Source organism: Mirounga angustirostris, unplaced genomic scaffold (genome assembly GCF_029215605.1).
Source record: "Mirounga angustirostris isolate CCGP_5_RB_7025 unplaced genomic scaffold, mMirAng1.0.hap1 SCAF_5, whole genome shotgun sequence".
Classification (NCBI taxonomy): Eukaryota; Metazoa; Chordata; class Mammalia; order Carnivora; family Phocidae; genus Mirounga; species Mirounga angustirostris.
Window position 1 is genome coordinate 64947784 of NW_026991713.1, and position 18101 is coordinate 64965884.

The window sequence follows — 18101 nt, forward strand, 5'->3', positions numbered from 1 at the left end:
AGGACCAGGGGCCAGGCCTAGCTCCGCGCGGCCTAATGGTTCCTGGAGTTTGGGTAAAATTTCTCTAGGTCCTGAGGGGCTTTGAGAGAGAAACTGGGGAATGCTCACCACAAACCTGGGGGGGAAAAAACCCTCAAAACTAGTCCTAGGGGCTCCTGGGTGGCTCAGTCGGCTAAGCATCTGACTCCTGGTTTTGGCTCAGGCCATGATCTCATGGGTCATGAGATCGAGCCTCATGTCAGGCTCCTCGCTAAGCGAGGAGTCTGCTTGAAGATCCTCTCCCTCTGACCCTCCCCCCACTCACGTGTGGTCTCTCTCTCTCAAATAAATAAATAAATCTTTACCAAAAAGACACACAAAAAATTAGTCCTAGAGAGAAAGAACTAGCAGCCTTGTCTTACAGTGTAAAGGACTCTCAGGGGCATGAGCTCAGATGTGGTCCTCAGGCTGTGCCCAGTGCCGTGTCCCCCTCACAGGGCTTCTTCCCGGCCAGAGGCAGACATCCTGTGCATCCTGTGGGCATCTGTGTTTCCTGGTTGTCTGGAGGGGGTGGGAAGGGGGCGGAGCCCAGAGGCATCCTGGAGTTAACCAAGGAGAGGCCTTAACCAAGCCTTAACTAAGGAGGTTAACCAAGCCCCCCGAAAGTGTTTCCCACTGCGAGCAGGTGGGAGGAATTGAGTTAGGTTTGCTGCTTGGCTCTTTCATTTTTCTTTGGCTCAGTTCACTGAGTCTTTAAGTGATAACTTGGCCTTGAAGTTGGGGATATTTGGGGTCTAAATGAAAGTTTCAGAAATGATGGAATAGCGAGGAAATCACCCAAGCTTTGCCCACTGCTGCCCGGCGGCGCGCTTCCTTGCAGCCCCCACGGAGGGGTTCCCGGCTGTTCCTTCCTGTGGGGCTGTCCTGCCCTGGCGCCAGGCCAGCCTCACCTTCCTCCCTGGGGCCCCGGGGGCCCAGCGCTGCCCGAGTTTTCTGTGGGCTGGACTGCTGACCGGGAGGGCCTGGCCGTGCGGGGCTTCTCACCGTGCCTGCTTCCTTCTCCCCTCTCACAGGGTGCCCGGGGCAACGACGGCCAACCAGGCCCCGCAGGCCCTCCGGTAAGTGCCTTTTACCCGTGGTGCATTCTCCTGAGCCCTGTTCAGCACAGCGGAGCGGGCAGGGTGGGCCTTCCAAGGCGGAGGAGCAGGAACGCTTTCTCCCTGTTACCCTAGTATGTTGATAACAAGCTTTGAAGTGATGGGTCATTTTTCTTAGCCACGCTTTGGGCATTTTTTTGAGGAGGGACAGATAGGGAGGTCAAAGAATCATCTGCTTCTCACCATATATACAGTTAGATGCTTTGCCTTGGGAAGCCAGGCTCAGGGACACTGGCCGTGGGGACAGTTTTCATCCAGGGACTTTGAGCCACAAGGGATGCAGAGTCAAGTCGGTACAAAGGTGGGGAGGAGTGTGAGGTGTGGGGGTGGCTCACTCTGGGGGCTGGAGAAATACTACCCAGAAACGGCATTCACTTTCCCCCTCCTTCCTTCCTCCAGGGTCCCGTGGGTCCCGCTGGCGGTCCTGGCTTCCCTGGTGCTCCCGGGGCCAAGGTATGTGCCCTGCCCCTTTTCCCCTGTTCTTGCTGACTGCCCCCCAGACAGTCCCCCCTTCCCTTCTGAGGGGTGTCTCCCACCCCCACCCACTGCTGCTCTCCATGGAGGCAAGGAAGGGCCAGGCGTTTCACAGCTCCTGGCTGGAAGGGAAAGTAAGCCGGCAGGATGCAGAGCTGGGGGTACAGTTCCAGCTTGAGACTGGGGGGGAGGCAGAAAATGACGGGGAGACACCAGAGATCTGGGAGGGAGCAGAAGACCAGGACCCGAAGGGAAGAAGGCAAAGCTCCGCAGCCTCTAGCCCCGGAGGAGAGCCGGAGGACGGGGGCAGGGAGATGGCTCCGAGCTTCCCCTGGGCCCTGCTTCAGCTGGGGGGCTCGGCGCGGCCCAGCAGTGCTAACAGAGTGCTTCCGAGGATTAACAGGGGCCAGGGGGAGGCCAGCCGGTTCAGGGAAAGGCCCCCGTGGCCCAAACGGGGATTCCGGTGCACACGTTCCCGGGAATTCTCTCCCGAGATGAATAAGGAGCCTCCGTGTGGTCACTGGCATCAGGTTGCCTTTCCCCTCCCGGGGGTTTCCGTGGCAACCAGACAGTGTCTGAGGCCCCTGGGAGCTGGGTGAAGGAGACCCATTGTGAGGAGGGACAGCGGAAGGTGAGGGGGCCTGACCTTTAGAATTAATAACTACAGAAGTGAAGCGAGAGCGCTCCGAGGAGAAACCTGAGCAGGCCCTGCCCGGCCTCCGGCTCAGCGGCCTCCCCAGGGCCGTCTGCGGGCCACACAGCCCAGAGCCGAGCTGCTTGTGCCTTTCAGGAAAACAGGGAGAGTACAAGCAGAGGCCATCTGGGGGGCTTGCGGGGGCTGCCAGAAGCCGAGGAGAATCGGGCCGCAGCCCAGCTTGCTTTTACCCTGGCTGCCTGGCTCGCTTCGAGCCGGCCCGGGCCACAGCCTGATACGAGTGGAGGGGTGCCGGGAGCCGAACTGTCCAGGGCCTCCGTTTCCTCAGGAAAAGCACTGGGTGGACGGGGGGGAGGTAAAGGCTGCCCACCTCGGTTGCCCGCCCATCAGCCCACGGCGCTGCCCGCTGCGGGCAGGAGCCCCCAGCAGGGCCTTTCCGAGGGGCGCTGATGGGGCCCACAGAGGCGTGCATCTGCTGCGGGGGGGGGGGGGGGGCGGTTACGGTGTCGAGGGGACACGGCGAGCGCAGGAGGTGGGAGGACGAGGTCGTCAGGTCGGTGCCTGTGGGAACGCGCGGGGATCACGCCTGCACACGGTGGGTGCGTGTGTGTCTCAGCCTGCTGGTGCGTGCCTGTGGCTGGCCCGCGAGAGGTCTGTGCCCCCCGTCTTCTCATTCCATCCCTCCGTCTCTGCCCAGGGTGAAGCTGGCCCCACTGGTGCTCGCGGTCCCGAGGGCGCTCAAGGTCCTCGCGGCGAACCTGGTACTCCTGGGTCCCCCGGGCCGGCTGGTGCCTCTGTAAGTGCAGCTTCCCTTTGGCCTGAAGCACCTGGGGTCTGTGGCCCCGGCTGCTCTGGACTCTGTCTATTTCTGAGAGAAGTGGGGCCCCAAGCAGAACCCCACCCACCAAACCTTCATTTTGGCCCCGCACTTGCATCCTGAGCTCTAGGGACACCTCTCCCTCCAACCTCGTCCTCCCCTTGAAACGTCCAGCAGGGCCATGTCTGCAATGGACAGCCCTTGGATCTGCAGCCTGGGAGGGCTGGGGGGCGGCTGGGGCTTATTCTTTGCTTCTTGGTTTATAATGACACCATCTTCTTTTTCAGGGTAACCCCGGAACTGATGGAATTCCTGGAGCCAAAGGATCTGCTGTGAGTGTGGCCCTGGGACTTGGCTCGTGCAGGTGGGTCAGTCCCTCCTTGCTCCGTCTCCTGATGCGCCTCTCTTCTACTCATGCTGACAGGGTGCTCCTGGCATTGCTGGTGCCCCCGGCTTCCCTGGGCCCCGTGGCCCACCTGGCCCTCAAGGTGCAACTGGGCCTCTGGGCCCGAAAGGTCAGACGGTAAGGCCCAGTGTGAACCCCAAGTCCCACCAATACCCCTGGAGTCAAACCCTGCCATCCCTCCTTCCTGCGCTCACACTGGCGTCCTTGCGGGGGGGAGGCGGGGGAAGGAAGGGGCTGCCTTTAAGGGTGTCTGGAGGTGGGCAGGGTCCATGGAGAGAACCTAGTGTGAGAACATGCCTCTCTCTTTTCCCAAGGGCGAGCCTGGTATTGCTGGCTTCAAAGGTGAACAAGGCCCCAAAGGAGAACCTGTGAGTATCTGCCCACCAGCTCTCGGGCCCAGAGCCATCCCCCAGCCCACGGCCCTGCTCCTCTGTAGCCCCGTCCCCTAATCTGGGGCCTCCTCAGGTTGTGCCTGGAGGAGGGGACATAACAGGTTGAGAAGCGGATGCAGCTTAAGCTCCCATCTTTGGTTTGACCAATTTGAACAGTTTCAACTTTCCACCCTCTCTCTTCCCACTGGGCCACGTCTGCTCTCCCTGGGCCGATCCTTTATGGCCCCTCTTCCCCAGTCCCCAGCCCTAAAACAATAGCCAAGGCCTCTCCCTCCCTTGCCAGGCCAGGGACGGACCCAGTGCCAGGTGAAGACTCACCCTGTTTCTCTTTTGTGCTGCTTCTCAGGGCCCTGCTGGCCCCCAAGGAGCCCCTGGTCCTGCTGGTGAAGAAGGCAAAAGAGGTGCCCGTGGAGAGCCTGGTGGTGCTGGGCCCGTCGGTCCCCCTGGAGAGAGAGTAAGTGGGCTGGGAGTTCCCACTTTCTGTGGGGTGTGTCCTGGACGTGGAAGTTGAGTCTTTGCGGCTCTGTGTTCTGGCCAAGTCCTGTGGCCTGAGTATCCGATTCCTCTCTTCTCCACTCACTGCTGTGGGGACAGGGAGCCCTCCTTATTTGTGCCCCCCACCCCCAGGATGGCATGAAACAGTTTGAGCTATGCCCCAGGACAGGCCCGAGAAGTTAATCTCTCAGAATCTTGCCGGCCATAGCTACCCACCTACAGAAATGGTGGTTTGTGGGTTGGTGGGATTGATCTCCTGAAGCGGGCAAGGCTCTCTGTATGGCTGGGTCAGGGGCCATTCTAACTCACTACCTGTCCTCCTCCCCCTTCCTTCTAGGGTGCTCCTGGCAACCGTGGTTTCCCAGGTCAGGATGGTCTAGCAGGTCCAAAGGTGAGTGGGGGAAGAGGGGCTGGGGTGCCTGCATTGCTGGTCAAATGGCCTCCTGCTGACTCCCTGCCTCCCCTTGTGTAGGGAGCCCCTGGAGAGCGAGGGCCCAGCGGCCTTGCTGGTCCCAAAGGAGCCAACGGTGACCCTGGCCGTCCTGGAGAGCCTGGCCTTCCTGGAGCCCGGGTAAGTAGCCAAGCTGCTTTTGCTCTTGACTTCCAGCTCTGAGCCAAGTCCTCGTGCCCTTCCCCACCTGCTCCCTCCAGCCCTGTGCGGCCAGGATTGAGAGGACCTGGGGCCTTCCCTGACACCCATCCTCTCTCTCTCTCTCCTGAACAAAGGGTCTCACTGGTCGCCCTGGTGATGCTGGTCCTCAAGGCAAAGTTGGTCCTTCTGTAAGTCTCCCATCTGGGGTAGTTGGGAGGGGATATCCCTGGGGAGGCAAGTAGGACGAGAGATGGGAGTTTGGGTGGGGGTAGCTTGTGCCTTTTGAGGATTGGGGAGGGGGCAGATGGTGGGCATCAGGCCAGGTGTGGAGCTCTGCAAATGCCATCCTCGTGTGCCTTTGTGCTTTGGGGCCTTTCCTTGGAGGAGGACAAAGCCTGGCATGCACTGTTAGGGGCTACGCTCCTCGTTTAAGCTGCGCCTTGTTGCTGCCAGGGTCCGTGTGTGTGGTGTGGGCTGCTGGTTGAGACCTTGATCAACCCCATGTGCCGTGTGCCCGCCAGCACAGTGGGCACTTGGTAGATGCTGGATGCACGAATGTGGTCGGAGTGTCTACGTTCTGACTATGGCGTCCTCTGTTTCAGGGAGCCCCCGGTGAAGATGGCCGCCCTGGTCCTCCAGGTCCTCAGGGTGCTCGTGGGCAGCCTGGCGTTATGGGTTTCCCTGGCCCCAAAGGTGCCAATGTAAGTCACAACCCGCCCTTCCATTTCCTTGCACACAGTGAGACCTCCCTCCTCGGCCCTAGAGAAAGGACCGGCTCCTGAGTAGAGTTAACCCATGGGCAGTTAGGAGCAGGAGCCCTGGTGCCATGGGCAGCTTGGGCCTCCGTGTCCTGCAGGAGTGCATGTGATCTGGGGAAACCTGGGGTTCCTGAGAGCTTCAGGGCCTCAGCCATGACATCGTTCCATGGGGCAGTGCTGTCTCACTCCCGAGCACGAGAGGGTGCAGATACTCGGCTTGAGCTTTTGCTGCCCATCAGGCTATGGCCCCGAGCCCCAGTCTCCCCAGCCCGCTCTAGCCCCCCCCACCCCAAACCCTCTTCATGGTCCTGCCCTCTTTCCTCCAGGGTGAGCCTGGCAAGGCCGGGGAGAAGGGACTGCCTGGTGCTCCTGGCCTGAGAGTAAGTAGCCTGCCTCACTGTCTGCGTGTTGGTGCTAGCTGGACACGTGCAAGGGGAGCCCCATCCCTCGGCCTGCTCCCGGGGTCCTAGTCAGCAGTGGGGGTTCCTCTGGCTGGGGTCCCGCTGCTCTGGGCCCTTTGGGGGTCCACACAGGGAGACTTCCAGCTGCTGTTGGTCAGCAGTCCAGGGAGAGGAGGAAGAGTCCCATGCTGAGAAAGACTGGGAAAAAAGGGGCCCAGGGAAAGAAGGGGGTAGAAATGGAATTTGGGTTGGGGAATCATGGAGGTCTGGAATCTCTGGGCCACCAAGTGTACCTGCTCAGCACTGGGGTCTGCGGAACTGAAGGATGTGTGTCACGCCATCTACCTTTTCCTCCCTCCTCTAGGGTCTTCCTGGCAAAGATGGTGAGACAGGTGCTGCAGGACCCCCCGGACCAGCTGTAAGTACCTGCCTAGCCTCTCCAGGTGGCCCTGTGGGCATGGGGTGGTGGCACGGGGGCCAAGGCACCTCAGGCCCACCTAGCATGATGAGGATCTGGGCTCCTCTGGGACACCAGACCCACCCTCAGCCAGGGCAATGTGGACCCCCCCCACTGTTTCAGGGGTGCAGATCATCGGTGGGAGAATAGCGAGGGAAGCTTTTGTGGGCAGTGCAGGAAGGTGTCTGGGCAGCCCTCCTGCTGCCACCGCAGTCCCCTCTGGCCAAGGCTTTCCGATTCTCTGCAGCACTGGCTCAGGTCACCTTTGTTTCCCTCTGCAGGGACCTGCTGGTGAACGAGGCGAACAGGGTGCTCCTGGGCCATCTGGGTTCCAGGTAGGTGGCTGGACTGGGCCCTCTCTTCAGTTCTTTCCGTGCCCAGGGCTCTGTGGGAGCCCCATGGGTCTCCAGCCCTGCACTCTGGGGACAGGAGGGCTGTGTGTGAGTGCACCCCTGGTCCTACCTCGGTTGTGCAGACTCCCGAGGGGGACAGGGGGACGAGGCTTCCCTACGGTCCCCATGCTGGGGCTCCCTGGAGGGCTGAGGCAGTGGACACACTCCTTGGCTAATGCATGTCACTTTGCCCTCTAGGGACTTCCTGGCCCTCCTGGTCCCCCAGGTGAAGGTGGAAAACCAGGTGACCAGGTGAGTACAGGGCTCTTTGAACCTGCAGTTTAGAAGGGAAGATCTCTTCTGCTGCCCAGGAGGCAAGGGCAGGAGGGCTCCTGGGGCCCCAGGAGGCCGGGAATGTCTGGGGCCACATCCCAGCTCAGCCTCCAGTCCAGTGCGAGGGCTGCTCCGCCCTGGCTGGGGGACAGAAAAGCTTCCCTCTCTCACATATTCTTCTTTGTTCCCCAGGGTGTCCCCGGTGAGGCTGGAGCCCCCGGCCTCGTGGGTCCCAGGGTGAGTGTTGGCCATTTCTGGTGGCCCCCCGGGCCTGCCCTCTCCCTGTGCCGTTCCGCAAGTGCACTCTGTTCTCTGCCCGCCACACCCCTGCTTTTCCTGGGGCCTCTGCCCCCTCGCTCTCACCTGATTGCTCCATGGTGTCTCTGCGACAGGGCGAACGAGGTTTCCCGGGAGAACGTGGCTCTCCCGGGGCCCAGGGCCTCCAGGGTCCCCGTGGCCTCCCCGGCACTCCTGGCACGGATGGTCCCAAAGTAAGTGAGGCTGTTGGGGTTGTGGGGGCCAGCCCGGGAAGCCCTGCTAGGGGAGGCGGGGTGGGGGGCGGGAGGGGCTCAGGAGGAATGAAGATAGGAGGAGGGCAGACGTTCGAAGACAAGATGGCAAGGAGGTCTGGCTGAGGAGGGGGCTTGGGCGCTGGGGTCCTGGGCAGGTGCTGCCCACCACAGACTCCCTCCCCTCCCCCGCAGGGCGCATCTGGCCCGGCTGGCCCCCCTGGGGCTCAGGGCCCTCCAGGTCTGCAGGGCATGCCCGGAGAGAGGGGAGCGGCGGGCATCGCGGGGCCCAAGGGAGACAGGGTGAGTACAGGCTTGGCCGTGCCTCCTCCACACTCACCGCTCCCGCCTCCCTACGGCACCTGGCTGGGGAGGTCCCTCGTTAACCCTCTTGAGGACCTTGGAGACCCCTCTGGCCTTCTCTTTGCCCTCTAGTGACACCCTCCCCCCTTCCCTCCATCTCAGTCCTCTCTCTCACCCTGAGCCCACAGCAGATCCTGTTGGGCCGGGGGCTGAGCTCTGCCCGGGGCCTCAGTGAGGGTGGGACTGAGCGGGAGTACCCTCCTGAGGTGGCCCGTCTGCTTTATCCCCCAGGGTGATGTTGGCGAGAAAGGCCCTGAGGGAGCGCCCGGGAAGGACGGTGGACGAGTAAGTGAATGCTGGGTTCAGGCACCCTGGCGGCCCCATGGGTCTCCAGCCCTACACTCTGGGGACAGGAGGGCGGTGTGTGAGTGCACCCCTGGTCCTACCTCGGTTGTGCAGACTGGGCAGCTCTGGGCACTCTCCCAACAAAACCGGGGCTGCAGGGTGGGGGGCGTTCTGGGGGCCTGGGGAGGGTGTGCCAGGGTCCACTGGGTGTGAGGTCCTAGACTCCCTGCTGGGCTCCAAGTCCTGGTCAACTCTTCTGTCCCCCTCACCTTTGTGTCTTCTCCCCAGGGCCTGACTGGTCCCATTGGCCCCCCTGGGCCCGCTGGTGCCAACGGTGAGAAGGTGAGCTCCTCTCTCTGGCTCGCCTCCCCCATCACGCCAAAGACTGCGGTCTCTCCTCACTTAACACCTGGTACCCTCCTGCCCACGGGGGGCTGCAAGCAGTGAGGGGTGGGAGTCTTCTTAAGAGCAGAGTCTCTGGCTGTGTGCCCTGGGCAGCGGAGCCACTGTGGGGCGCGGGGCGGGCGGTAGACCTGCGCTCAGCAGAGGCCCCAGGAAGGCGGGCCTGAAGCAACCAGGAGAAAACAGGCCCTCCCTTGTGAGGCCTCCTGCCTGCACTTGGCTCTTGAAGGGCCCCACCCGGACCCCCATCCCTTATCCATGGCTCTTGTCCCCCCTCCCCGCCTTAGGGAGAAGTTGGCCCTCCCGGTCCTGCAGGAACTGCTGGTGCTCGCGGCGCCCCAGTGAGTATCTGCCCCGGAACCGGGCCCTCAGCCTGGCCCTTTGGGTGTGGGGGTGCGAGGAGGGATGAGAAAGGAAGGGAGAAGGCCTGTCCTCCCCATGGTGTGGTCAAGGTGGAGGGCCTTCAGGTTGCTAGATCCTCTAAGCAAGAGAGGCTTTCTGACTTGGGTCCCTTGTCTTTAGGACAGGGCTTCCCGGAGGCTACTTTTGGGGGTCCTCCCTCTGGGGAGGCTGGGCAAGGGTGGGACCAGAGGGCTCTGGCTTACCGGAGGGGACAGAAGCAGACGGCCGTGGGGCCTTACCTCTCCTGGGCCTCTTCTCTCACAGGGTGAACGCGGAGAGACTGGACCCCCTGGGCCCGCTGGATTTGCAGGGCCTCCCGTGAGTGTCTACCCTCCTTCCCAGCCCTCCACTCAGGCCAGCTCGAAACCTGGCGGCACCTCGCAGCCTTTGGGGGTGGGAGGGACAGAATTTAAAGACGGGAGTGGCCTCTTCCTTCTCCCCTTGCACCTCCACACTGACCTCACAGACCCATCTTAGAGCAGCCTTCAGGCCAGGGTGGACAAACACTCGCTCACCCACCCACCCACCCAGAGCCTCTGGCCCTTTTGGAAGAACCTGGAGTATTTGGCTTGACTCTCATTCCTCCGCCTCCTCCTCCCTGGGACAGGGTGCTGATGGCCAGCCAGGTGCCAAGGGTGAGCAAGGAGAGGCTGGCCAGAAAGGTGATGCTGGTGCCCCAGGTCCTCAGGGCCCCTCTGGAGCTCCTGGGCCTCAGGTGAGTAGCAGTGAGCTCCCCCAGGAACTGTTCCCATGGGCAGGGATGGCTGGGTGCCAGGGGAGGGGTGTGGACAGGTAGAGAATGGCCAGCAGGCCTGTGGTGTGTAGCGCCCCCCACCTCCGCCGAGTTTCAGCCTCTCGGCCTGGCAGACTCCGCCCCAGCCGCAGAAAGAAGAGGCCGTGGGGAGGAAGCTCTCCTCAGGGACAGAGGTTCTAAAGTAGCTAAATTGACTTTCATTGTCTTGGGGCTGGGGTGTGGGGCCAGCAGACACAGGGTGCAGGCTGAGGACAGAGAGCCTGGGACAGAGCAGCCAGGCTCCTAGGGGGGGACTGGGGAGACATTGGCCCAGCTCTGCAGATGCCCGATGGGCCTTTCCTCCCTGAGGTCTCCTAGAATGTGAGTCTCTCGTGGCAGGGGTGGCACAGGCCCCTCTGTGACGGCTTCTCCAGGCTGGGATTTTAGTGCCAAGAAGGTTACATCTTTGAAAACCTAGCTCTCGGGAGTCCATTGTTGGGGGTGGGTGTCAAACAGGCCCTATGCCCAGAAGCCCATAGCCCTCCTCTGGGTGACCGGGCCTCGCTGTGTCCCTCCCTCCTTCCTTCCCAGGGTCCTACTGGTGTGACTGGTCCTAAAGGAGCCCGAGGTGCTCAAGGCCCCCCGGTGAGTGAGGTCCCCTTTCCTACCAGGTGGGGTGGAGGGTACTGTGGGGGCGGCAGCTTCTTGTGCCTCCACTCTGGCCTCAGCTCACAAAGAAGGCCTGGCCAGAGGCTCCCGCGCTGGTGTTCTGGGATCGACTCGCCTCCTTCTTTCCCAGCCTAAGCCCAGCCCACAGCCACTGGGGGAGGGGCTCTCGCTGCTGGCGTGCTGTGGTCCTGGGACGTCTCTGGCTGGGGACAGCCCCCTGCCGGAGCTGGAGGCAGGGAAGCTATAGCTTCCTGACCGAGGGCCAGACCCCATGGGCCCTTCCCCCCCTCGCTAGCTCTCCTTGCCCCTTTCGGCACTGGCCTCGGAGACCCCCGCCCCCCTCGGATTCTCGGGCCCCCTGAGGGACTCACGGCCGCTCTTCCCCTCACACAGGGAGCCACTGGATTCCCTGGAGCTGCTGGCCGCGTCGGACCCCCAGGCTCCAATGTAAGTGACATCCCGGGCTGGTTCCTCCCGCCCTCCTGGCAAGAGAGGCACGGACGGCTGGTCTGGAACCTCCAACAGGCTGGCTCCCATCCCTTCGGACCCGATCCCCCTCCTGGGACGAGTAGTAGTTAACTGATCACGGGGACCTGTTCTCCTTTCAAACAGCTGGGAGCAGGGGCTGTGGCCCTCTTGTTGGCCAAGCGCAACCCTCCCTGCTGGCTTGGGCTTGAACGCTCAGGGGGCCGGACAGGCGGGCACAATTGCCTTGCCCCGTTTCTTGAGCACGTCCTGTGTTCCCGGCCTGTACAAATTCTGCATCTCGCCCCTCGGGAGTTTGCCGTGGAGGGAGGAGAGGTGGTGGAAAGTCACCCAGCTGACCGCCCCCGAGTGCAGAGGGTCAGAGGGGCCAGGTTTGAGCGGTTCCTCGAGAACAGTAGGATGGAGCCAAGAGGAAGCCGGCAGGAGAAGAAGTAGATCAGAAAAGGCAAATGCAGGGCTGGAGAAGGCAGGGCTGGCTGCTCACAGCTCCCCCAGGGGAGAGAGAGGATGGAAGAGGTGCACCGGGGGGGAGGGGGGCGGTCAGGCTGTCCTTCCTGTGGACGGAGCCCCGGTCCCTGGGGCCACAACGGCTTTGGCAGCGTGGATGGAGCAGGGTGAGAGGAATTCTCATTTCTTGCATTTGCTCTTCTAGGGAAACCCTGGGCCCCCGGGGCCCCCTGGTCCTTCTGGAAAAGATGGTCCCAAAGGTGCTCGAGGAGACAGTGGCCCCCCTGGCCGTGCCGGTGACCCCGGTCTCCAAGGTCCTGCCGGACCCCCCGGCGAGAAGGGGGAGCCTGGAGAGGACGGACCCTCTGTAAGTCCATCACGGCCCTGGGCCAGGGGTCTTCAGAGCTCACAGAGCCCACGGTGAAGGGGCTGCTCGGGAGGGGATGCTATTGGGGTGGGGAGAGGGTTGGGGTTAGTGAGTGAGCGGCCGCCAGGCTGGGTGTGGCTGGCTGGGCCTTTCGAGCTCTGAGCTCACGCTCTCACCCCTGCCTCCCTTCTCTTAGGGCCCCGATGGTCCCCCAGGTCCCCAAGGTCTGGCTGGTCAGAGGGGCATCGTCGGTCTACCTGGGCAGCGTGGTGAGAGAGGATTTCCTGGCTTGCCGGGCCCATCGGTGAGTGAAGGACGCCCCTTCCTCTGGGGAGCCGGGCCCAGTCTGGCTCAGGCCAGGGCTCTGCATGCCATGCTCTTGGTGCGGTGGCCTGGCCTCCGCAGAAACACCGCCGCTCTCTGAGGCTTCCACGCACTCCGCACCCTCCGAACTCTCCCTCTGTCAGCCCTTTCTCTGGAAAGGCTCAGCAGGTCTGGGGCTGGGATTCTTAGGCATGCACACTCATTGTCCCTGTCGCTGTCTTTCCAGGGTGAGCCCGGCAAGCAGGGAGCTCCTGGTGCATCTGGAGACCGAGGTCCTCCCGGCCCCGTGGGTCCTCCTGGCCTGACCGGTCCTGCTGGCGAACCTGGACGAGAGGTGAGCAGCGGGACCCGTGGTGGGTGGTCCTTACCAGGGCGAGGCGGACCGGCCCAGTCCTGGCGCCCCGGAGGAGGGGATGGCAGGACGGGCTGATAGGCCCAAGTGGCCGGCTGGGATGGGAAGGTTGTGATGGGGGAGGGAGGGCGCGGAGACTCAGAACCGGTCACGGGGAGGAAGGTAGAAGGAAGCTTGGGGAGCTTCCGGAGCTGCAGCTGGACGGAAGGGCGCAAGCCTGGGGCTCCTGAGGGCAGGGTGGACGATCAGTGTGGGAGACGGGCAGGGGCAGCTCTCATGGCATCTTGTCTCCCCTTGCCCAGGGAAGCCCTGGTGCTGACGGCCCCCCTGGCAGAGATGGTGCGGCTGGAGTCAAGGTGAATATCAGGGTGTCTCTGTGTGCAGTGGGACAGGGAGGACATTCTGTTGGGCCTAACAGCTCAGCCTGGGGTGGCAGGTTGGGGTCAGAGTTCTTGTCTCAGTTGGGAAGGACATTTTCTCCAGGTCTCTTCTGGAACATTCCTCTCTAAGCCTGAGTCCTCTCTCCTGACAGGGTGATCGTGGTGAGACTGGTGCCGTGGGCGCCCCTGGAGCCCCCGGGGCCCCTGGCTCTCCCGGCCCCGCTGGCCCGACTGGAAAGCAGGGAGACCGAGGAGAAGCTGTGAGTATCCTTAATTCAGTAAAAGCTGGGAGTGGAGGAGGGTGGCCAAGTGAGCTGGGAGCTCACCCACCGTCGGCCTGGTCCCCGGGCCCTGGCGGTCTCTGGGCTGTGGGAGCAGCAACCTCGGTGCCCAGCCTGGGACAGATGCAGAGGAGGGCCCTCCCTGTCCTGGCTCTGCTCTGACTCTGTCCCCACACTCCCCCTCACAGGGCGCACAAGGCCCCATGGGTCCCGCAGGACCGGCAGGAGCCCGGGGAATCCCAGTGAGTATCTGCGTGTCCTCTGTGGGGTTCCCAACAGGGGCAGGTGTGGAGGCCAGTGGGGACCCTGTGGATCCCGGGACTCCGTGGCTCAGGTGAGGCCAGCAGCGTGCTCTCGCCCTGGCCAACCTGACCTGGCCTGTGTCTGTCTTGTTCCCAGGGCCCTCAAGGCCCCCGGGGTGACAAAGGAGAAGCTGGGGAAGCTGGCGAGAGGGGACTGAAGGGACACCGTGGCTTCACCGGTCTGCAGGGTCTGCCTGGCCCTCCTGTGAGTGTTGCCGTCTATGCATGGCTCCCCAGGGCCTCCCGTTGCTCAGAGCCCGCTCGGGTGTCCCAGGCTGCTAAGTCAACTTGGGATCCTCCTAGGAAATTTTCAGGACTCCTCCCTCCGACCCTGAGGAAGTGGGAAGGGAATGGGAGTAGGACATGTCATATGTATATTCAAGAAGGCCTCCCACCCTGGAAGATGGGGCCCTGTCTGTGCTGACCTCTGACCTTCGCCTCTTCCTTTTGCACAGGGTCCTTCTGGAGACCAAGGTGCTTCTGGTCCTGCTGGTCCTTCTGGCCCTAGAGTAAGTGAGCTGGAGTAAGCCCTTCCTTGGGGAGCGGGGAGGGAAGCCTCAGGCTCAGGGGGCCTCACCCGGCAGCAGAGGTAGGACTGGCTCGGGGTGACCGGGACCAGAAAAACACCTGAGTCCACAGGCTGGGTGAATATGACAACAGCCCCCGGCTGTCAGAGGGGCCCCCTGGGAATGGATTTGACAAGGAGGAGCTTAGGATGGTAGGAGAGCCGCGAGACAGAGACCGGGCTGGGCTCTGTGACAGAGAAGCATGAAGCTGCGGGGCTTCATGTCAGGACGGTCCCCTGAGCGGCCACTCCCGACCGCCCCTTCCGTGATGGCTCTTCTCTCCTGGTCCGCAGGGTCCTCCTGGCCCTGTTGGTCCCTCCGGCAAAGATGGTGCTAACGGAATCCCTGGCCCCATTGGACCCCCTGGTCCCCGTGGACGTTCAGGCGAAACTGGCCCTGCGGTAAGTGTCCTGACTCCTTCCCTGCGGTCTGGCCTGTCCCCAGCATCCGGGAGGCTCGTGTGCTCTGGGGCCAAGGGCCTCTTTCAGGGCATCAGCCTGCAGCTAATGATGATGGCATCCTTTATCCTGGGTCTTCCCAGGAGGTTCAAAGGGCCCATGCTTGGTATTGGGACACAGAAGAGAGGGGCTGATGCAGAAGTAGGGAAGGTGCTAGGATTTTCTTGGTCTTTGGCCTGCTGCACCCCTCCCCACCCATGGGACTGGAAGAAGACACTCTAGTGTATTCTAGCAGGTGGAGAGGTACCCAGGAGGGGCCTATCCCCACAATTCCCGGCTGATTGCTGTGTTTCCTGATGCAGGGCCCTCCTGGAAACCCTGGACCCCCTGGCCCTCCAGGTCCCCCTGGCCCTGGCATCGACATGTCTGCTTTTGCTGGCCTCGGTCAGAGAGAGAAGGGCCCCGACCCCCTGCAGTACATGCGGGCTGACCAGGCAGCCAGCGACCTGAGACAGCATGATGCCGAGGTGGACGCCACCCTCAAGTCCCTCAACAACCAGATCGAGAGCCTCCGCAGCCCCGAGGGCTCACGCAAGAACCCTGCTCGCACTTGCCGGGACCTGAAACTCTGCCACCCTGAATGGAAGAGCGGTGAGCCTGCCAGGCAGGACCCCTGGCCCCAGAGAGCAGGAAGTCAGCCCACTGGACAGGGCCCCTGCAGAACAAGGGAGGAGGCATTGCTTAGCACAGGGCAGAGCTGGGCCTGGAAGGTTCTGGCAGATGGCCACTCCTCCATCTCAAAGCAGAGAAAGCCCAACCCTGGTTCCTGTCGTGCCATGGCCACGTGGCAGACGTGACGTCAGGGGAGAGCTCCGTCCACCAGGCAGGCCCTGCTCCTGCCCTTTGGCTTGCACCCGTGTTTAGCACTGGACTTTCCCGCCTGGGTCTCCTTGCTCCTGGGTCCTTGCGTCTCCCCTCCCTTTGGCCACACGTGGCCCTCACCACCTATGCCTCTGCCCCTTGCGTCCCCCTCAGCCTTTCTGTCTCTCCCAGGCAGTTGTGTCTGCCTGTCTGAGCCCCGATGGGCTGTCGCCTCCTCCCCCTGCAGGAGACTACTGGATTGACCCCAACCAGGGCTGCACCTTGGACGCCATGAAGGTTTTCTGCAACATGGAGACTGGCGAGACCTGCGTCTACCCCAACCCAGCGAACGTTCCCAAGAAGAACTGGTGGAGCAGCAAGAGCAAGGACAAGAAACATATCTGGTTTGGGGAAACCATCAATGGTGGCTTCCACGTGAGTACCTGGCTGCCCTAGGCCAGAGACGCCATCTTGAAGCCTTTCTCTTCTTTCTCCCTCCGAGTTGATGGCACCCCACCCATACTCTCACCCGTTTTCCTTGGGGCTGAAGAGGAAGGAAAGGGGAGGGACTGTAGTTTGAACCATGATCCCGCTGGATGCTGCCCCTGGGCCTCACCCCACTGCTCTCTGCCTGAACAGTTCAGCTACGGTGATGACAACCTAGCTCCCAACACGGCCAACGTCCAGATGACCTTCCTACGCCTGCTGTCCACCGAGGGCTCCCAGAATATCACCTACCACTGCAAGGACAGCATTGCCTACCTGGACGAAGCAGCCGGCAACCTCAAGAAGGCCCTGCTCATCCAAGGCTCCAATGACGTGGAGATCCGGGCTGAGGGCAACAGCCGGTTCACATACACTGTCCTGAAGGATGGCTGCACGGTGAGTCAGGGCATGGGGATGGGAGCCTCCGGAGAGATGAGCTGCCTGAGGCCGAGGGCGGGCCCACAGCTGGTGTCAGGTCTAAAGGGATGGATCCTCAGAGGTGTGAGCGGGAGGGGTTAGGTAGAGAAGACAGGCAGAGTGACAGGTGAGGGAGGGGTGCTGTTCTGTCTTCTTCCCTCCCTTGGCTCAGGGGAAAGAAGCCCTACCCAGCACGTCCAGTTACCCTTGGAGGAGTGTATCCATGTCGAGTGTGGGGGCTGGCCCCCAGGCTGGAGCGAAGAGAGGCTCGCTGTGGGGGAGGGAGCCAGGAGGGGAGGGCAGCGTGGAGGGGGCCTTTGCTGGCAAGGCCAGGAGTTGAGGTGGAGAGGGCTCTGGCAAGCCAAGGAGAGGTCGGGGGAGCCCCTGAGCACGTTTTGTACTTTGTGCTCTATGAGGCTCGGCTTTGGGGTCCTGGGCGGCTGGCGCTGGACGGCGTCTCCTCTCTTTCTCCCCTAGAAACACACCGGTAAGTGGGGCAAGACTCTGATCGAGTACCGGTCACAGAAGACCTCGCGCCTCCCCATCATTGACATTGCGCCCATGGACATAGGAGGGCCCGAGCAGGAATTCGGTGTGGACATAGGGCCTGTCTGCTTCTTGTAAAAACCTGAACCCACAAACAACACAATCCATTGCCAACCCAGAGGACCCAAGTACTTTCCAGTCCCAGTCACTCTAGAGCTCTGCACTGAAGGGCTGACCTGACCTGATGTCCATTCATCCCACCCGCTCACAGTGTGGACTTTTCTCCCCTCTCTTTTGAAGAGACCTGAACTGGGCAGACTGCAAAATAAAATCTCGGTGTTCTATTTATTTATTGTCTTCCTGTAAGACCTGTGGGTCGAGGCAGAGGCAGGAAACTAACTGGTGTGAGTCAAACGCCCCCTGAGTGACTGTCCCCAGCCCAGGCCAGAAGAGTCCCCTTCAGGTGCTGGGCGCAGGAACTGTGTGTGTTCTACACAATGGTGCTATTCTGTGTCAAACACCTCTGTATTTTTTAAAACATCAGTTGATATTAAAAACAAAAAAATTATTGGAAAGTACATACTGACCTGTGCTTTTTGTTCTTGATTTTCCCTTAGTCTTTGGTTCTGTAGGCATGACCAGATGGCCACCTTAAGGCCTTCGCCTATTGACTTTCCACCCAGGAGGGAGGACACTAGAGTCACGCTGCCTGGTTTAGCGACCTCACACAAACACATACTTGCCTCCTTTTGTAACCTTCGCACTGCATGGAACCAAGGAGGGAACTGGGACCAGAGGCCAAGATTGGGGAAGGGGGGCAGAAAATATAGGCATGGCCTTGTTCTTGAGTAACACAAAACACAACTCTAGGGCATGGGGATGGGACAGTGTGTGGGCCATCTCTTCCTGGACAGGGGAGCTCAGAGATGCTCCTGAGGGAGGGTGGGGAAGGTGGGGCGGGGAGCAAGTCCACAGGGACCTGTGATAAGGGCACACAATCGGCCAGTCTTGGTGATCTATTCGTCTGTGTCCTTCTCTAAGATTTTTAGGTCAAGGAGAGGTGGAAATGTTACATGCTTGTCCCTACCCCTTATTCCATTTTCCTGCCCCCTCTTCTGGCCCTCCCTTCTCTACTTCCTGGGCCTGCACTTAAAGCTTCCTCTCAACACCAGCCTTATGAATGGATAGCCTTCCATTTCTCCCTACCATCAGGGGTCCCTTGCTTTCCAATGACTCCTGTGTGGCACAACAAGGAAACGGTCACCTTCCCCACCAGAGCGCATGGTGGTGATGATGTGTGAAGTGGGCAGGAGACACAAAACCAGTCAAAATCAACA

At 61.6% G+C, this 18101-nt stretch overlaps 1 protein-coding gene across 1 annotated transcript in view; it reads left to right on the plus strand.

Moving 5' to 3' along the window:
• Positions 1 to 17342, plus strand: part of COL2A1 (collagen type II alpha 1 chain) — a 30683-nt gene extending 13341 nt beyond the window's left edge. Inside the window, exons 17-54 of the mRNA XM_045868507.1 lie at positions 1053 to 1097; positions 1536 to 1589; positions 2963 to 3061; positions 3370 to 3414; positions 3507 to 3605; positions 3803 to 3856; positions 4227 to 4334; positions 4713 to 4766; positions 4848 to 4946; positions 5102 to 5155; positions 5570 to 5668; positions 6052 to 6105; positions 6491 to 6544; positions 6865 to 6918; positions 7174 to 7227; positions 7441 to 7485; positions 7641 to 7739; positions 7953 to 8060; positions 8352 to 8405; positions 8694 to 8747; positions 9095 to 9148; positions 9474 to 9527; positions 9817 to 9924; positions 10534 to 10587; positions 11005 to 11058; positions 11750 to 11911; positions 12108 to 12215; positions 12462 to 12569; positions 12890 to 12943; positions 13120 to 13227; positions 13437 to 13490; positions 13648 to 13755; positions 14006 to 14059; positions 14410 to 14517; positions 14877 to 15165; positions 15623 to 15810; positions 16015 to 16257; positions 16756 to 17342. Of these exons, the coding sequence (XP_045724463.1) occupies positions 1053 to 1097; positions 1536 to 1589; positions 2963 to 3061; positions 3370 to 3414; positions 3507 to 3605; positions 3803 to 3856; positions 4227 to 4334; positions 4713 to 4766; positions 4848 to 4946; positions 5102 to 5155; positions 5570 to 5668; positions 6052 to 6105; positions 6491 to 6544; positions 6865 to 6918; positions 7174 to 7227; positions 7441 to 7485; positions 7641 to 7739; positions 7953 to 8060; positions 8352 to 8405; positions 8694 to 8747; positions 9095 to 9148; positions 9474 to 9527; positions 9817 to 9924; positions 10534 to 10587; positions 11005 to 11058; positions 11750 to 11911; positions 12108 to 12215; positions 12462 to 12569; positions 12890 to 12943; positions 13120 to 13227; positions 13437 to 13490; positions 13648 to 13755; positions 14006 to 14059; positions 14410 to 14517; positions 14877 to 15165; positions 15623 to 15810; positions 16015 to 16257; positions 16756 to 16902 (3441 nt within the window). The 3' untranslated portion in view covers positions 16903 to 17342. The remainder of the gene's footprint in view (positions 1 to 1052; positions 1098 to 1535; positions 1590 to 2962; positions 3062 to 3369; positions 3415 to 3506; positions 3606 to 3802; positions 3857 to 4226; positions 4335 to 4712; positions 4767 to 4847; positions 4947 to 5101; positions 5156 to 5569; positions 5669 to 6051; positions 6106 to 6490; positions 6545 to 6864; positions 6919 to 7173; positions 7228 to 7440; positions 7486 to 7640; positions 7740 to 7952; positions 8061 to 8351; positions 8406 to 8693; positions 8748 to 9094; positions 9149 to 9473; positions 9528 to 9816; positions 9925 to 10533; positions 10588 to 11004; positions 11059 to 11749; positions 11912 to 12107; positions 12216 to 12461; positions 12570 to 12889; positions 12944 to 13119; positions 13228 to 13436; positions 13491 to 13647; positions 13756 to 14005; positions 14060 to 14409; positions 14518 to 14876; positions 15166 to 15622; positions 15811 to 16014; positions 16258 to 16755) is intronic.
• The last annotated feature ends 759 nt before the right edge of the window (positions 17343 to 18101 follow it).